Genomic DNA, 16,192 nt, shown 5'->3' with positions numbered 1-16,192 from the left:
TGAGGCAGTTTCACTTTACACCATGTTTGATTAATCTCCCCCAATGACTGTACCTCCACAAATGTCTGTCCTGATGCTTTTACTCCAGAGAGCTGTAATCCACAACAGGTTATGGGCCCAGAACACAAAAACCAAGAACCCAGAGAAGAAGGCAGCAGATTCGTACAACTTCCAGAGGTCCTGAAGGGGTCTGACATATATGAGAGGATTATCAGAATGGCCGGCAGCTCAGAGCTCAGACCGACAGCGGACAAACTGGACAATGAGAATGATCAGCTATGGACGTGGAAAACATTGATGACTTGTGGGAGATTATTACTACAGAGAGACCGCTGCTCAGTTACCAGGAAGAACAGACAGACAAGGGCCACCATAAGGCCTCATTCACATGTCCGCAAAATTTAAGCGTAATTGAGATTTCAATGTGTCTATTCATACCTCCGGTCTCTTACAGTGTGTGAACATAGCCTAAGGGCCCTATTCCACAGTAACCATAATCGGCTGGATCGGCCCCATTTGGCCCGATTTGGCCGATTATCGTTCGGTGAAATAGAGGGAACGATCAGCCGATGATCGTGTCATCGGCTGATCGTTCATTTAGGGCCAGACCTAAAATCATCGTTCCCCCACCGCGCATCGCTACGGTTGAATAGCGGTGCGTGGCGGGCGGCCGACGATTTGAGAAGCAGCATCAGCATCATACATTACCTGGCTGCAGGGCTTCTTCTCCACGCTGTCTTCATCCCCGGGTCCTGCGCGCTCTATCTTCTGAATGGCCGGTCAGCTAACAGAGCGCTCAGCCAATCACAGGCCGGGACCGCCGCGGTCTGTGATTGGCTAAGTGTGGCCTGTCAGCTGACCGGCCATTCAGAAGATAGAGCGCGGGAGACCCGGGGATGAAGACGGAGCGGAGGAAAAGCCCTGCAGCCAGGTAATGTATGATGCTGCAAGGACTGCAAGGACATCGGTAACGATGTCCTTGCAGCCCTCGCTCAACGATCATCGGGCCGTGGAATAGGCCCAGTAAACAAGTGGCAATCTAGCAGATCGCCGCTCGTTTACATCGTTGATCGGGCCCTCCTCGGCCCTTGGAATAGGACCCTAAGTCTGTCAGTGGAAGATGATCAGCTGATATTATTATTATTTGTGAAGACATGTTGCAGCCATGTTGTTATGCAGTGCTCGGACCAATGCACTGGAGACCAGACCTGAGGCTGACCCGACCCTCAAAGGTGTAAGGACCCGGCTAACAGATGAATTAAAGAGAAAAAAAAGGAACTAGTGCTCCAATCCACAGACACTGATGCTGGAATCGCTCTTAAAGCCGCAGACACACGTTTTCAGAAGGATACCAGGACATGTTACAGATGCCACAAGATTGCACAGTATGGAAAGCAGAACAGTAGAAAAAAGGTAGAAAAAAACCTATATCCTACCCCCATGTAAATAACTGGAATGGTCCATTTAAAGTGACAAATAATCAGGAATTGCAAAGCTGCTGCATTGATTCAGGTGCAACAAGTCACATGACAAGCAATGGGAACGTCTTCAAAGAGCCTGACGTAACCAAAAGGGAAAGGATCTATCTTGCAGATAGAAGCAGCATAACAGGAGAAGAAATGGGACATGCACTCCTAGGGGGATATTTATCATCCAAAAAAGTTGTATTTTTTTGGCGGAAAATGGCCAGATGAGAATACATTTATTTGCATTTTGCCATTTTGCGAATTAATTTTCACATCAGGACATTTTCCGAGGGGGCGGAACAGGGGGTGCGGACTCTGGGTCCGCTTAATTTAGAAATTTTCACGCCGGAAAGTGATAAGAAAACTCAGCTCAGCTCTGAGCTGGCGTAGGTTTCCTGGCGCACACACTGGTGCGCACGGTGTTATTGTAGAGGCAATGTGTCTCTACATGAATCAGCGTAGTGTCGGAGCTGCGGGAACATTTTTACGGCCATCGCAGAAAACGCCGGACTTAATAAATGTCCCCCCTAGTGTGCTCGAGTAAAAATGGGGCAATTTAGCCATCCCAATGCAGGATGTACTATATGTTCCCAATCTGGAAGGTGATTATTATCCGTAAATTGCTCAACAGCTAAAGGACTTACTGTGATTCCAAGGTGATGAGCGTGCTATCCTGCAGGGAAAGCAGGTAATAGCCAGAGCCAAAATAAATGAGCTCTCATACAACCTCAACACGATGATGGAACAGGCAAAACTCTGCAGACATGGACACAATGACTGTATCCACATGGGGCGCAGACCATTAGGCCACAGACATCCTGACAGCGTAGAGGAATCACAGAAAAAGAACCTGACAGAGGATCTTATATCGTCCAGTTAAATTAAATCCAAAGCTACAAAGGATAACAATTGTTTAAAGCAAGTGAGAACAGAGCCTTAAGACCACTTGATATTATACACAGAGATGTGTGTGGAGACTAAGGGCCGTATTACATGGAGCGATAATCGGCCTTATCAGACCAATTCAGCCAATTATCCCTGTAATAGAGAGAAGATCAGCCAATGAAATGATCATAGGCTGTTTCTTTAGGTCCAGACTAGAGATGAGCGAACCTGGCGCATGCAGAAGTCCATCCAAACCTGAACGTTCGGTATTTGATTAGCGGCGGCTGCTGAACTTGGATAAAGCTCTAAGGCTGTCTGGAAAACATGGATACAGCCAATGACTATATCCATGTTTTCCACATAGCCTTAGGGCTTTATCCAAGTTCAGCAGCCACCGCTAATCAAATGCCGAAACGTCGACGTTACTCCCAGCCGAGCCGCGCACCTCGGCAGAGGCAGGAAGCGGGTGCGCGGATCGGCTGGGTGTAACGTCGACGGCGTCCTTCGCAATAGGCAGGATCGGTTGCTGGGGGCGCATCGACGGCGTCCCTAGCAGCTGTCCTGCACGTCTGGTTATCGGGCTGTGCTCAGACGTCACTACGTTCTGTTGTTGAGTGGGACTGGTTGCCGGGGGCCAGCCGATCGCGTCAACAGCAACCAGCCTGCTGTGTTTATCTTTTCTTTTGTGTGTATCCACGGCCGAGGCCTCACCACCCCCGGTCGATCTGTATCAGGTGTACCCTTGATGGTGACTGACAGCTGACCTAGCCAGTTAGCTGTCAGCACCTAGGTTCCTCTTTCCTATTTATTCCAGCCCCCGGTCTCAGTCCAGTGACTGTGATAGCGCCTTGTGCCTTGACCTAGAATTCTCCTGACTGATTATTGTTGCTGTTCTGACCTTTTGGATTTCGTTCCCTGACCTTGCTTTCTGGATTCTGAATTTGTGCCTTCGCTGCCCGGCTGTTGCTGACTTAGTTTCCTGACCATTCCATATTGTGTTTGTTTTGTCTTGTTTTGTTTGGTGTTGCACTTATTTCAGTGTAAGGTTTGTCGACCAGTTGTCCGCAGTAAATCTTAGTACTGTTTGTGGCAAGTAGGTAGGGACAGCTGGGACAGGTGGTAGTCTAGGGCTGCACTAGTCTACGTTTCTTTCCAGTACCCTACCTGACAGAAACACAGGACTAGCCAGATATCCCTCCGGTAAGGATGCAGCCAAGGGGTGGCTTCCCTTGACATTACGTTGACTTATAGGGCCACTTAATATGGTGGTTTCCTTACAGGACCCTCCCCTTGGCTGGGTCCTTCCCAGAGGGATATCTGGCTAGTCCTGGGTTTCGAGACTCTTAAATGAGTCTCCATAAAAAAACAAAGTAAATTCACCCCTCCCTGTTCTTCCATACTGCCGCTCCCAAGTCCTGCTGATGGCCACCGGATGTCATTTTTGGCTGGAATCCTGGTACGGCTGTCCCACCCCAGTCACTGATTGGCTGAGCGGGCAATTGCTCATGAGGTTGCAGCTTGAAGAGCTTCGGGACACTGGTGGCCGTCAGCAGGAGCTGGGAGCGGCGCTACAAGTCCTGCACCTCCCTGGCTTCCTGCCTTTTTTTTTCCCCCGCAGGACTTTGAAGGTGACTGATCTGCTTTCATCTGATGGAGCAATCTGTAGGTAAATTTAACAATGATAATATTATGTCTAAAAGGGTCTCTGGGAATAGTATCATTAATCCCCCTGATGAAGTAGAAGGTGAAACTCGCATTGGACTCTCAACATCATACAGTCAGTATACGATATAATAAGTGTTGGCTGTTTCCTCTGCCGCCTGGTTTTGAATCTTGTGCATTGTGTATAATATCCTGTAATCGCTGTGTATACACTCCTGTATATAGTTGATATGACAATAGTCTCTGCTCTTGTACAGATTTGCCCTAATTTAATCACAAATAATTCGTTTATTATAAACCAATTTGTCCAAACTGATTTCCTTCTCTATAATCCTATTATCTGTATTCGTTTCACTCATGAACCACTGTATGTTTTGTATATTTACATGCATTTGTATTGTATGCTTATCAGTTTGTCCTCTCTTCCAGGACATTTCAGCAATGGCGTCCAAGCTGTGCCTCTTGTTCGGGCTTCTTCTCCTCCACCATCAGAGACCTTCTATGACCTCGCCCATTCTTAGAGCTCGGCACAGAACAAGAATGCAAGAAAAATAAGTTTGTCCCCGGCCATACCCTGTTAGGAGAAGGCCTTACTATCGTCACCATGGAGGCCACCGGCTCTTTTCTGCTTGATCTCCAAGAAGTCGGAGAAAAATGCACAGTGTGTGACAACCGCCATAACAAAGTCCTTCAGAAGCTACCCAAGGCTATGGTGAGACTTCATGTTTCAGAAATATACAGAGCTCGGTGTCTCGGTCTAAAGTGCAAGTAGCCGATGAAGCAACTTCTGTAGTGCAGAATCATTGGAAAGTTGGTCTCAATGTCAAAATTTACGTGGTCGATGCAAGAAAAGCTGTCGGAGGGTCTCACAGTCAGGTGGTCATGTTTGCCGCTAGTAATGACGTCACTGATAGTTACAGCTTTCTGAACCAAAAGCTAGAGTGCTCCTTATACAGGTAAGATCCATATCCTGTATTCAGTGGATTGAACAGGGGCTTATCTAGACGTTTTTGTACAGTTATTAGAAATAATGGATTAAACTTGTATTTACAGTTTTCTTTGCTTTTTCTTTTTAGTTTATTTTATTTCAGTTTTGGTCTGGAATCAAACGCCTCACTGACTTTTAACTTCCAAAAGTCTTTGGAGGAACTTCTAGATTCCTATGATAGGATGACTAAGACTGATAACAGACAGCTTTGGCACGCACCATATCACCCGTGTAGAAGTAGGAGGTCGAACCCAGGAGGTGACTGCAGTGAGAATATGAATATGCAAAAAATGAGCCTGTGGAGCTTCATTTAAGAGTCTCGAAACACAGGACTAGCCAGATATTCAGCCAGGAAGGGTCCAGCCAAGGGGTGGCTCCTGTAGGAAAACCACCATATTAACCCCTTAAAGACCAAGCCTATTTGCACCTAAAAGACCAGGCTCATTTTTCAAAATCTGACCTGTCTCACTTTATGCGCTCATAGCTCAGTGATGCTTTAACGTATGCTAGCGATTCTGAGATTGTTTTTCCGTCACATATGGCACTTTATATTAGTGGCAAAATTTGGTCACTACTTTGTGTGTTTTTTGTGAAAAACATCAAAATATCATGAAAAATTGAAAAAATTAGCATTTTATGAACTTTGAAATTCCCTGCTTCTAAAAAAGAAAGTCGTAGCACATAAATTAGTTGCTAAGTCACATTACCGATATGTCCTCTTTATTCTGGCTTCATTTCATAAACATATTTGACTTTTTTAGGGTGTTACGGGGCTTAGAAATTTATCAGCAAATTACCACATTTTCGTGAAAGTTTCCAAAACTGATTTTTTTAGGGACCAGTTCTTTTCTTAAGTTGATTTAGGAGGCTTGTATACTAGAAACCCCCATAAGTGACCCCTATTTTGGAAACTAGACATCTTAAAGAATTAATCTAGGGGTATAATGAGCATTTTAACCCTACAGGGGCTGGAGGAAAGTATTCACCATTAGGCCGTAAAAAAATGAAAAAATTTAAATTTTCCAATAATATATACGTTTAGATTAAAGTTTCTCATTTTCAAAAGGAACATGAGAGAAAAAGCACCCCAAAACTTGTAACGCAGGTTCTCTTGAGTACTACGGTACCCCATATGTGGGCGTAAACCACTGTATGGGCACACAGCGGGGCTCAGAAGGAAGGGAGCGCCAATTAGCTTTTCCATTGCAGATTTTGCTGCAGAAGTTTCTGAGCGCCAGGTGCGTTTGCAGAGCCCCTGTAGTGTCAGCAGAGAGAAAACCCCCCATATATCACCCCATTTTGGAAAGTACACCCCTCAAAGAATACATCTTGGGGTAGGATGAGCATTTTGACCCCACAGGTGTTAGAGGAAAGTATTCAAAATTAGACAGTAAAAATGAAAAACTCAAATTTTTTTCCAATAATATGTTCGTTTATTTTGAAATTTCTCAATTTCATGAGGAACAAGAGAAAAAAAGTACCCCAAAATTTGTAGCTCAGGTTCTCCTGAGTAAAAAGTTACCTCATATGTGGGCATAAACCACTGCATGGGCACACAGCAGGGCTCAGAACGAAAGGAGCGCCAAATAGCTTTTTCAATGCAGATTTTGCTGAAGAAGTTTCTGAGCGCCAGGTGCGTTTGCAGTGCCCCTGTAGTGCCAGCGGAGTAAAATCTCGCCATAGGTCACCCCATTTTGGAAAGTGCACCCCTCAAAGAATTCATCTTGGTGTGTGGTGACCATTTTGACCCCACAGGTATTAGGGGAAAGTATTCAAAATTGGCCAGTAAAAATGAAAAACTCCAATTTTTCCAATAATATGTTCCTTTAGTTTGCAATTCCTCAATTTCACAAGGAACAGGAGAAAAAATGTACCCCAAAATCTGTAACGCAGGTTCTCCTGAGTACAACGGTACCCCATATGTGGGCATAAACCACTGTATGGGCACACAGCGGGGCTCAGAAGGGAAGGAGCGCCAATTAGCTGGAGCAAAACCGCAGCTAGTAATAGTTATTAGAATAGCGCAGTTACTAAAATAAAATAAAAAAATTAGATTACAGGTAATATGGGGTGGTTACGGACAGTCTGGGGTGGTTACGGGTAATCTAGAGGTGGTTACGGGCAGTCTGAGGTGGTTACGGGTAATCTGGGGTGGATACGGTCAACATGGGGTGGTCACAGGCAGCCTGCTGTGGTTACGGCAACCTGGGGTGGTTACGGGCAACGTGGAGTGGATACGGACAACCTGCTGTGGTTACAGACAATCTGGTGTGGTTAGAGGCAACGTGGGGTGGTTAAGGACAATCTGGGGTGGTTAAGGACAATCTGGGGTGGTTACGGACAATCTGGGGTGGTTACGGACAATCTGGGGTTGTTACAGGCAACCTGGGGTGAATACGGACAACCTGCTGTGGTTACAGAGAATCTAGGGTGGTTACAGGCAACCTGCTGTGGTTACGGGCAACGTGGGGTGGTTACGGATAATCTGGGGTGGTTACGGACAATCTGGGGTGGTTACGGACAATCTGGGGTGGTTACAAGAAACCTGCTGTGGTTACGGGCAACGTGGGGTGGTTACGGACAATCTGGGGTGGCTACAGACAATCTGGGGTGGTTACAGACAATCTGGGGTGGATACAGGCAACTTGCTGTGGTTACGGATAAACTGAAGTGCTAATAGGTAATCTGAGGTGGGTACCTGTAATCTGGCGTGGTTACAGGCAATCTGGAGGGGGTCACTGGCAATTTGGGGTGGTTAGAGGCAAGGTGCAGTGGTCAGAGGCAAGGTGCGGTGGTCAGATGCAAGGTGCGGTGGTCAGATGCAAGGTGCGGTGGTCAGATGCAAGGTGCGGTGGTCAGAGGCAAGGTGCGGTGGTCAGAGGCGACGTGCGGTGGTCAGAGGCGACGTGCAGTGGTCATAGGCGACGTACGGTGGTCAGAGGCGACGTGCGGTGGTCAGAGGCGATGTGCGGTGGTCAGAGGCGACGTGCGGTGGTCAGAGACCAGGTGCGGTGGTCAGAGGCAACCTGCGGTGGTTGCGTGCAGTCTGGGGGGTTACATGTAATCTGGCATTATTACAGGCAACCTGGGGTGGTTATGTGCAACCTGCGGTGGTTGCGTGCAGTCTGGGGGGTTACATGTAATCTGGCATTATTACAGGCAACCTGGGGTGGTTATGTGCAACCTGCGGTGGTTACGGGCAACCCAAGGGAGGGGGGGTTACAGACAATCTAGAATTGTTACGGATAGACTGAAGTGCTTATAGGTAATCTGCGGTGGGTACATGTAATTTTGGGTGGTTACAGGCAATCTGGGGTGATTACGGACAATCTGGAGGGGGTCACTGGCAACGTGCGGTGGTTACGGGCAACGTGCGGTGGTTACGGGCAACGTGCGGTGGTTACGGGTAATCTGGGGGGTTACGTGCAATCTGACGTGATTACGGACAACCTGGGGTGGTTACGGGCAACGTGCGGTGGTTACGGGTAATCTGGGGGGGTTACGGGCAACGTGCGGTGGTTACGGGTAATCTGGGGAGGGGTTAGGGGTAATTTGGGAGTAAACTGCAATTATTACTATAATAAAAAGTGTGTGTTTTATTTTTTTGTATGTTTGTCACTTTTTGTACTTTACACATTCATTTTCACTGTATTACTATGATTACTGTGATATTTTCTATCACACTAATCATAGTTCAGTGACAGAGACCAAATTGGTCTCTGTCACTTTACATTTTCAGAGCTGGCTGGTTGTGGAGCGCATGCGCACTTCATAACCAGCCAGGACTCCGAAGAGGAAGGAGCTCCCTGGATCAGGTAATGTATTAAGGGGTGGGGGGGTGACTGGGGGACGGGGGTGACAGGGGGGTGGGGGGGGCGACTTGGGGGGTGGGGGGACATCACTTTTTATCCCCTGTCACCAATCATTGATGGTGACAGGGGATAAAAACTGCCGGGCTCCACATGGCACAAGCAATCAGCGGTATATAGTATATACCGCTGATTGCTTGTACCGGGACCCCACAGGGGGGTCCCCGATCACTGCCCCAGCTCTCCGCTACCTCTGGTGGCGGAGAGCATGGGGCTTTCATTCATTCTTACTTTAGATCACTGTGAACAGACATTAGTCTGTTCACAGTGATGGCGGCGGCCATCTTGGATCCGATGGCCGCCGCGGGAGGGGGGGTTAGTGACTGGGGCACTAGGGGGGCTGGTCTGGGGTCTGATTTTACTTATTTCATCTCCCCCCAACGTGGATTTACGGTGGGGGGGGAGAGGAAATACAGCGGCGGCACCGGCCCATTAGTGACTTAGGGGTTAATGGGGGTCAGCTGCAGGATCGCAGCTGATCCTCATTATCTCCGGTGCTGTACTCAGATGAAAGCGTAATCGCTGTCCCTGCAGCGATCCCGTTCTCATCACAAAGCCCCTGTCAGTCAGGAACGTATATGTACATTCCTACTGCACGGGGCATGTTCAATAGGAACGTATATATACAGATGGCTGACGTGAAGGGGTTAAGTGGCCCTATAAGTTCAATGTTCAATGAGCGAGTATGGAAGGTGAGTTCTGGGCTTTATCGACTTGGTTCTGCCTCCCAGGATTCATTGTATAACAGTCACTATATTAGAGTCGTCACACTTCATGAAGTGAACAACTGTTCTGGCTGTAAAAATGCTCCCCGCACCAGTCTGTGGCTAGACCAGGAGGCTTCTTGTCATGCTTTAATTCTCCCTAGAACCTTGCAAGTATTCCCTCTATAAAGCTCTCCTAAATGTTCACCAGACACCATAGAGGAATACACTTCTCCAGGCCAAGATGCTGACAGAAGTTCAGAGTATTTAAGCCTACTGACTCCACACAGAAACAGGAATTCCTTACTCCTTCTCTACTTACCACAAAGAGTAAGTAGAGAACAATAACAATTCCCAGCTCTCATACAATAAGCACTGAATTTCTATGGATCACTGCTTACTGTACGACCCATGGAGTCATCTATTAATGCTATGCAGCACCGCTTAACGCCTTAGACTCCATGGACCGGGCATTCTTCACCTGGCCCAAGAAGCATAGGGCTGCGTTTAAATCTATGAATCTGAAACCCCAATTCAAACAAAAGCTCCCAAAGCCAATGTCATAATTTTTGCTTGTCTTTATTTACTGGTGTATGTGTCATGCTAATCTTATTAGAATTTATTTACTTTTGGCTAAAGTACTATTCTAGGCAACCCTTTCCCGGTACAGTGCAAAAACTGCATGAAAAGTCCTACACTTTCTCATCTGATTTTTTGGGTGATTTACACTGTAATCAATGGGACAACAGATAAGATGAAGTCCAGTTGATCCTTTCAGGGTTGCCTCCAATTACCAAATCTTTAGTGGGAGAAAGTTATTGTTCTGCAAGTATTGCCCCTAGTTACACCAAGGAGACTTCCTAGTTGTGGTCATTTCTAGTATTTATACACCCTCACATAAGATAACCAGTAACTTTACTGCCTGTCATGTAAATATATTAATATCTATAGAGCTAAAAACATCTAAACCATTTTGTGTTCTGTCTAAATATAAAGTTGGCTTCTGCCCTGGAGGAGCAATACTCCGCAGCCATATATCTGCATTTGCTATTTACTCTCTTTATTTTTATAGAGGCAGAGTTAGGAATCTTTAAGCTACTTGATTTTTATCATTTATACATTGGGTCCATATTTATCCATGTGACTTTTTAGCTGATATCCTATTTGTATACTTTGGCCTATTCAGCCTTTTTAATATAACTGCAATAAAGAGCGTTTCAACATTGTCACTGGTATTGGTTTTGGTATTGGAGGAAGGAAGGTTTTCTACGATGGTAATGTTAACATATTATCATATATCATATCATGGAGCTTAAACATGAAGTCTTATGCTTTAAAGACAAAAAAAAAAGGGAAAAGTATGAAAATTAGGGAACCGCCATGGGCACCAAAATTACTCCTACTTATTGAAATAATGTTAAAACAAACAAACAGATACTCATTCTGAACAGACTCCTGCAAATTACATATAAACAATTATAGAATTTCTTTCTCCTGTTTTAGTTTTTTTTATTCCCTTGTTTGCCCCTTAGTTTTAATAATGTTGAATATCTAGAAAATATTAAGAATGAGACCTCTATATAGGCCTCTCTATACCCCTAAAGTCCGGATCATTTGCACCTGTCCCACATCTTCTGCTACTCACCATCTTCATCTCATGTAAGCACCAGACTCTCACCCACCACACTCCTAGTGAGTTCTTGAGTTGATATCATGACCAATTGATAAGTCATTGATGCTTCACATATGAAAGCAACAGTGACCCAGGTAAATTATGTTTTCATCCTTCAACCATCTAAATTGAAACTCTGTGTATATCATAATAAGACAATAGCCATCCTAAAATAGAGCTGCCCTAATTTTTCTCGAGAAATCTTCTTACCATTGATGACACATCATGAGAATGTTAACACTTAAACCAACAAGAAAAACAAAACCTAAGACAGAGTCCATTATAGACTGGCAAGATAAAGTGGTTTTCTGTAAGTGGTAACCATCGTAACCCGTATCTGACCACAATCTAAGTTGTCACAAATTTAAAGAATGCCATTTATGGTAGTAGTTTCATCCATGGTCCTGCTATATAGAGAGAGGAGCTCATCTCACTGAGTAGAAGTCACCATTAGACCAGAACCATTGTGGTAAGTGTTGCCCTCCATAGCCGGTAAGACCTAAATAACAAATTCCCTTGATCTTTTTGTTGGATGTGGTGGTTGTTTGTTTATTGGTGGCTCGTGGAATAACTATATAAAGTTGTATCGTCTGGTAGGGTATATTACAAATATTATATGGTGAGTTTTATCACATACTTAGATATATATAGGAACCTGGTTACATCTTATGTAAAATATTGAACTAAGAACGGGTACAGAATTATCAAAACCCCATGTTGTTCCATATGACTCTGTGTGCCTCTCAATGGCACCATATTCTTCCATAGGGCCAGCACTGGTAGCACTGATAGTAAATGGAGTTTCTCCATTCGGTGATGATTTCCCTTCATTTGCTACCTTTATATGATTTGTGTTACCTTTTCACGTTAACTAGAAACCTAATTCTAGATTTTCTGCGAATTCAAGTTTATTTGTACTTGTTTTGAACTAATCACTCCTCGGCGCACAATGCTGGTAACATAGGCAGCCACGGGAAAAGGGTACAGGAGCAAGGACTCCTCTCAAAGACCAGTGTCCCTGCTCCTGTACATTGAGCAAGGAAGCATTTACTGGGTTGGGTGCAGAGAATGTGTGGCCCATAGGTAAGTGGTGACGCTACATGTGGGTGTATTCTGGAGCAGAAGGGCCACTAAGTGTAGAGGAAATCTTGACCAGTCAAATTCAGATTGACCATTTGAATTCAAATTGAATCTGCTGGTCAATTCTAGTAAATTGAATCTAAGCTAGTGTTGAGCAAACTTGCTGAACTGTTCCGGTTTGGCAACATTCTCCAAATGCTCGGCATTTGACTCCCAGCAGCTGGAGAAGTTGGGTGCCATCCTCGGGCTGCCATGAAAACATAAATACAGCCTATGTCGGCATCCATGTTTTCCTGGCAGCCCTAGGGCGTCATCAAACTTCTCCAGCCACCACGAGTCAAATGCTGAGCGGAGAATGATGCACAACCCACAAGTCCACTCAACACTACTCGAAATGAATTTCAGGATATCTCTAGTTTTATCAAATGTGTCTGTCAGCAGCTTTTCCCCTCTTATCAGTCGGAAAACAAGCATGTTTGTCTGGGTTCCTGAATGACCCCATATTCACTGACCAATATTCATATTCACTGAGAAGAGGTCCACAGTGCGCCTAAACCAGCAGTGAGATCCTCTGATCCAGTACTCGCATTCTATAGTTTCACGCATAGATCTCCAAAGATTGTGTACATTTGTACAAATTATTATTATATCTTTTTGCTCTTTTTTTCCAGCGCATTTCAGCAATGGCGTCCAAACTGTGTCTTATGTTCTGGCTTCTTCTCCTCCAATATCAAAGACCTTCTATGAGCTCGCCCATTCTTAGAGCTGGGTGTAGACCCGGCACACCACAAGAATGTAAGGAGACTAAATTTGTTCCAGGCCATACTCTGGTAGGAGAAGGCCTTAATATTGTCACCATGAAGACAACCGGCACTTTTCTGCTGGATCTACAGGAAGTCGGAGAGAAATGCACAGTGTGTGACAACCCCCATAACAACAACGCCCTACAGAAGGTACCCAAGGCTATGGTGGACTGGAGACCCGAGAATTCATGTACCAAAAATGTGCAAAGCTCGGTGTCTCGATCTGACGTGTCAATAGCCGATGAAGCAACTTCTATAGTGCAGAACGATTGGAAAGTTGGTCTCAATCTTAACATTAATGCAGTGAAAGTCAGAACAGCTGTCGGAGGGTCTCATAGTCCTATGGCCCAGTTTGCCAATAGTAAAATTGTGACTGATGATTACAGTTTCCTGAGCCACAAGTTAGAGTGCTCCTTTTACAGGTAAGATCCATATCCTGTATTGGGGGGGAAAGTGGTGTGTGTGTGTGTGTATGTGGGGGGGGGGGGGGATTACTAGCTATGAATTCTTGAATAATCATTAGAAATTATCTACAAAAATATACTAAACACCTGCATTTATGTTTGTCTCCTTTTTCAGTTTTGGTCTGGGATCCAACGCCTCACTAACTTCTCACTTTCAAGAGTCTTTAGATAAACTTCCAGATTGCTATGATGATAAGGCTAAGGATCAATACAGGCGTCTGATAGAAAACTTTGGCACACACTATATTACCCAGGTAAAGGTCGGAGGTCGAACTGAAGAGGTGACTGCAGTGAGAACATGTCAACTGGCTGTGGATGGTTTGAAGATGGACGAGGTGAAGGACTGCCTTTCAGTTGAAGCTGAGCTTGGGATCTCCAATTTGGGCAAGTCGGGAAGTATCGATTCCAAAGTTGAGCACTGCAAGAAAAAATTAATGCAAGCCCGTCTTGGGGGAAGTTTTCATCAAATATTCAAAGATCGAGTATGGAAGGTGAGTTGTATTGGTTCTGCACCCAAGATTCATTGTATAAATGTAACCGTATTAGAGCTATCACAAGTAAATAATACCTCTGGTACTGGTTAGCAGTCTTGCCAAATTGTTCAGATTCGGCAACGTTCTCAGAACTAAAATGCTCGGCATTTGACTCCTGGTGGCAGGAGTTGGATGTCACTCTAAAGTCCTGGAAAACATGGAGACTGCTATGGGCAGCATTCAACTTCTTCAGCGTCCTGGAGTCAAATATCGAACGTTTGAATTTGGAGAACATTGCCGAGCCCAAACAATTCGGCAAGTCTGCTTCAACACTATTGGTAGAGAAGACCTGGCACTCACCAAGTTAGTTCTGCTATTTTCTTGAGGTGCAGGTGACATCAGGTACAAAAGGACATGTTTCAGTCAGGCATGGCCTTTATCTTGAAGGCCATGTCTGGCTGAAACGTATCCTTTTGTACCTAATGTCACCTGCACCTCAAGAAAATAGCAGAACTAACTTGGTGAGTGCCGGATCTTCTCTACCATTTCTCTAATTGTTACCACATCGAGCACCATGACCCATGGAAGTGACGTCCTCTTCCCATCTATCCTGCTTTAACACTATTGACACCCATTGTATTTTTCTCACCAGTTTTGATTGTTTCTAGTCTTAATACACCCTCACATACGATAACCAATAACTCTTACTACATGTCAGCAAAATGAGTTAATCTGTAGAGTTATACATAGGACAGGGTATTTATTGTCTTCTTTATTCAAAGGTTAACGGGGGAAATGCAACATTTGATCTTCTCTCAGCCAACAAAGCCATGGCTGATGTCTTCGCGAACTGGATGGAAAGCCTGAAGACTTCCCCCGGTCTGGTTTCCTATTCCTTGGATCCCATCCATAACCTGGTGAGAATGAAGGGTTCTAAGAAAGAGTACCTGAAGCAGACCATCATAGATTACATCAAGGAGAAGGCTTTAATAGAGAAGTGTTCTTGTCCTGGCCGCCATGTTGGGAATGACTGCTCCTGTACATGTAGAGCTTCTAAGTACACAAATTCTGACTGCTGCCCAACACATCGAGGAGCCGCCAAGCTTCACGTGACCATCAAATCCGGCACCGGTCTAAAAGGTGACTTTTTGTCAGAGACAGACGCCTATGTGATGTTTAAATTTGATGGAGATGAAATAAGAACCCCGACCATCTGGAACAAAAATAATCCCACATGGGATGAGAAATTTGATGTGGGACTTGTAGAGCTCAGGGAAGGTAAAAAGTACACGATAGAGGTTTGGGATGAGGACAGACGATCTGATGATTTCCTGGGGAAATGTCAGAAAGTTCTGACCTCCAATGAGATCTATGACACCTGTTACCTGAAGAGGGGCAGCGTCACATACTCTCTAAATGTTACGTGTGTCGATCACCTGCAGGGGATGTTTTGTCAGGATTATATCCCGGTCCCCCCGAGTCTTTAGTCAGGGGTCCTTCCCCCAAGTGTTTAGTCAGGGGTCCTTCCCCCTAGTGTTTAGTCAGGGGTCTTTCCCCCAAGTGCTTAGTCAGGGGTTCTTCCCCCAAGTGTTTAGTCAGGGGTCCTTCCCCCTAGTGTTTAGTCAGGGGTCTTTCCCCCAAGTGCTTAGTCAGGGGTCCTTCCCCCCGAGTCTTTAGTCAGGGGTCCTTCCCCCAAGTGTTTAGTCAGGGGTCCTTCCCCCTAGTGTTTAGTCAGGGGTCCGTCATGCCATATGAGGGTTTCTGCTCTGAAGGAGGAATACTCTGCAGTCATATGTATCTCTTCAGTTTTAGATGCTTGATATCATTTATACAGCGGGGATCTACATATCTGGGCGGCTTCTTAGCTGATATTCTGTTATTATGTTCTTTGGCTTATTCGTCTTTCTCAATATAAACAATAAAGAGCGTTTCAGCATCATCACTTGTGTCTGTGTTGTAGATTTTACCCAGAGGTTGGAAGGTTTTCTATCTAGGTTAACGTCACCATATTACATCCTCATATACACATAGGGGAAGGTTCATCATTTGCGCCTCTGGGGCTCCAATTTTGGCCTCTCCCGAGTCTGATTTATCATGGTTTACACCTGTAAACAGGCACAAACCAT

General features: G+C 45.2%; 2 protein-coding genes across 5 annotated transcripts in view; one reads left to right on the top strand and one right to left on the bottom strand.

Annotated features, from left to right (window-relative positions):
* Positions 1 to 132, bottom strand: part of LOC138801627 (interferon-induced very large GTPase 1-like) — an 80,579-nt gene extending 80,447 nt beyond the window's left edge. The window contains exon 1 of the mRNA XM_069984651.1: positions 54 to 132. The gene's annotated coding sequence lies outside the window, so the exon portion shown is untranslated. The remainder of the gene's footprint in view (positions 1 to 53) is intronic.
* Positions 42 to 15,988, top strand: LOC138801629 (perforin-1-like). Of its 4 annotated transcripts, none has more exons than XM_069984657.1 (5): positions 42 to 390; positions 4,443 to 4,725; positions 12,998 to 13,551; positions 13,709 to 14,084; positions 14,849 to 15,988. In XM_069984657.1, exons 2-5 carry the CDS (start codon positions 4,618 to 4,620, stop codon positions 15,551 to 15,553), a joined length of 1,743 nt encoding a protein of 580 aa, XP_069840758.1. In that variant the 5' UTR covers positions 42 to 390; positions 4,443 to 4,617; the 3' UTR covers positions 15,554 to 15,988. The 4 variants fall into 4 exon arrangements, with proteins under 4 accessions (XP_069840758.1, XP_069840757.1, XP_069840759.1 ...); XM_069984656.1 differs by lacking the exon at positions 42 to 390 and adding an exon at positions 973 to 1,413; XM_069984658.1 differs by lacking the exon at positions 42 to 390 and adding an exon at positions 2,194 to 2,388.
* Positions 15,989 to 16,192: the final 204 nt, after the last annotated feature.

This window comes from Dendropsophus ebraccatus, chromosome 9 (genome assembly GCF_027789765.1).
Source record: "Dendropsophus ebraccatus isolate aDenEbr1 chromosome 9, aDenEbr1.pat, whole genome shotgun sequence".
Lineage (NCBI taxonomy): Eukaryota > Metazoa > Chordata > Amphibia > Anura > Hylidae > Dendropsophus > Dendropsophus ebraccatus.
This window is presented reverse-complemented; position numbering and strand designations above follow the sequence as displayed.

Coding starts and splice junctions, on each gene's coding strand:
- LOC138801629 (XM_069984657.1), top strand. CDS start 4,618: ATGGAGGCCACCGGCTCTTTTCTGCTTGATCTCCAAGAAGTCGGAGAA. Junction 4,726..12,997: donor AGAAGCTACCCAAGGCTATG/GTGAGACTTCAT, acceptor CTTTTTTTCCAG/CGCATTTCAGCAATGGCGTC. Junction 14,085..14,848: donor TCAAAGATCGAGTATGGAAG/GTGAGTTGTATT, acceptor CTTTATTCAAAG/GTTAACGGGGGAAATGCAAC.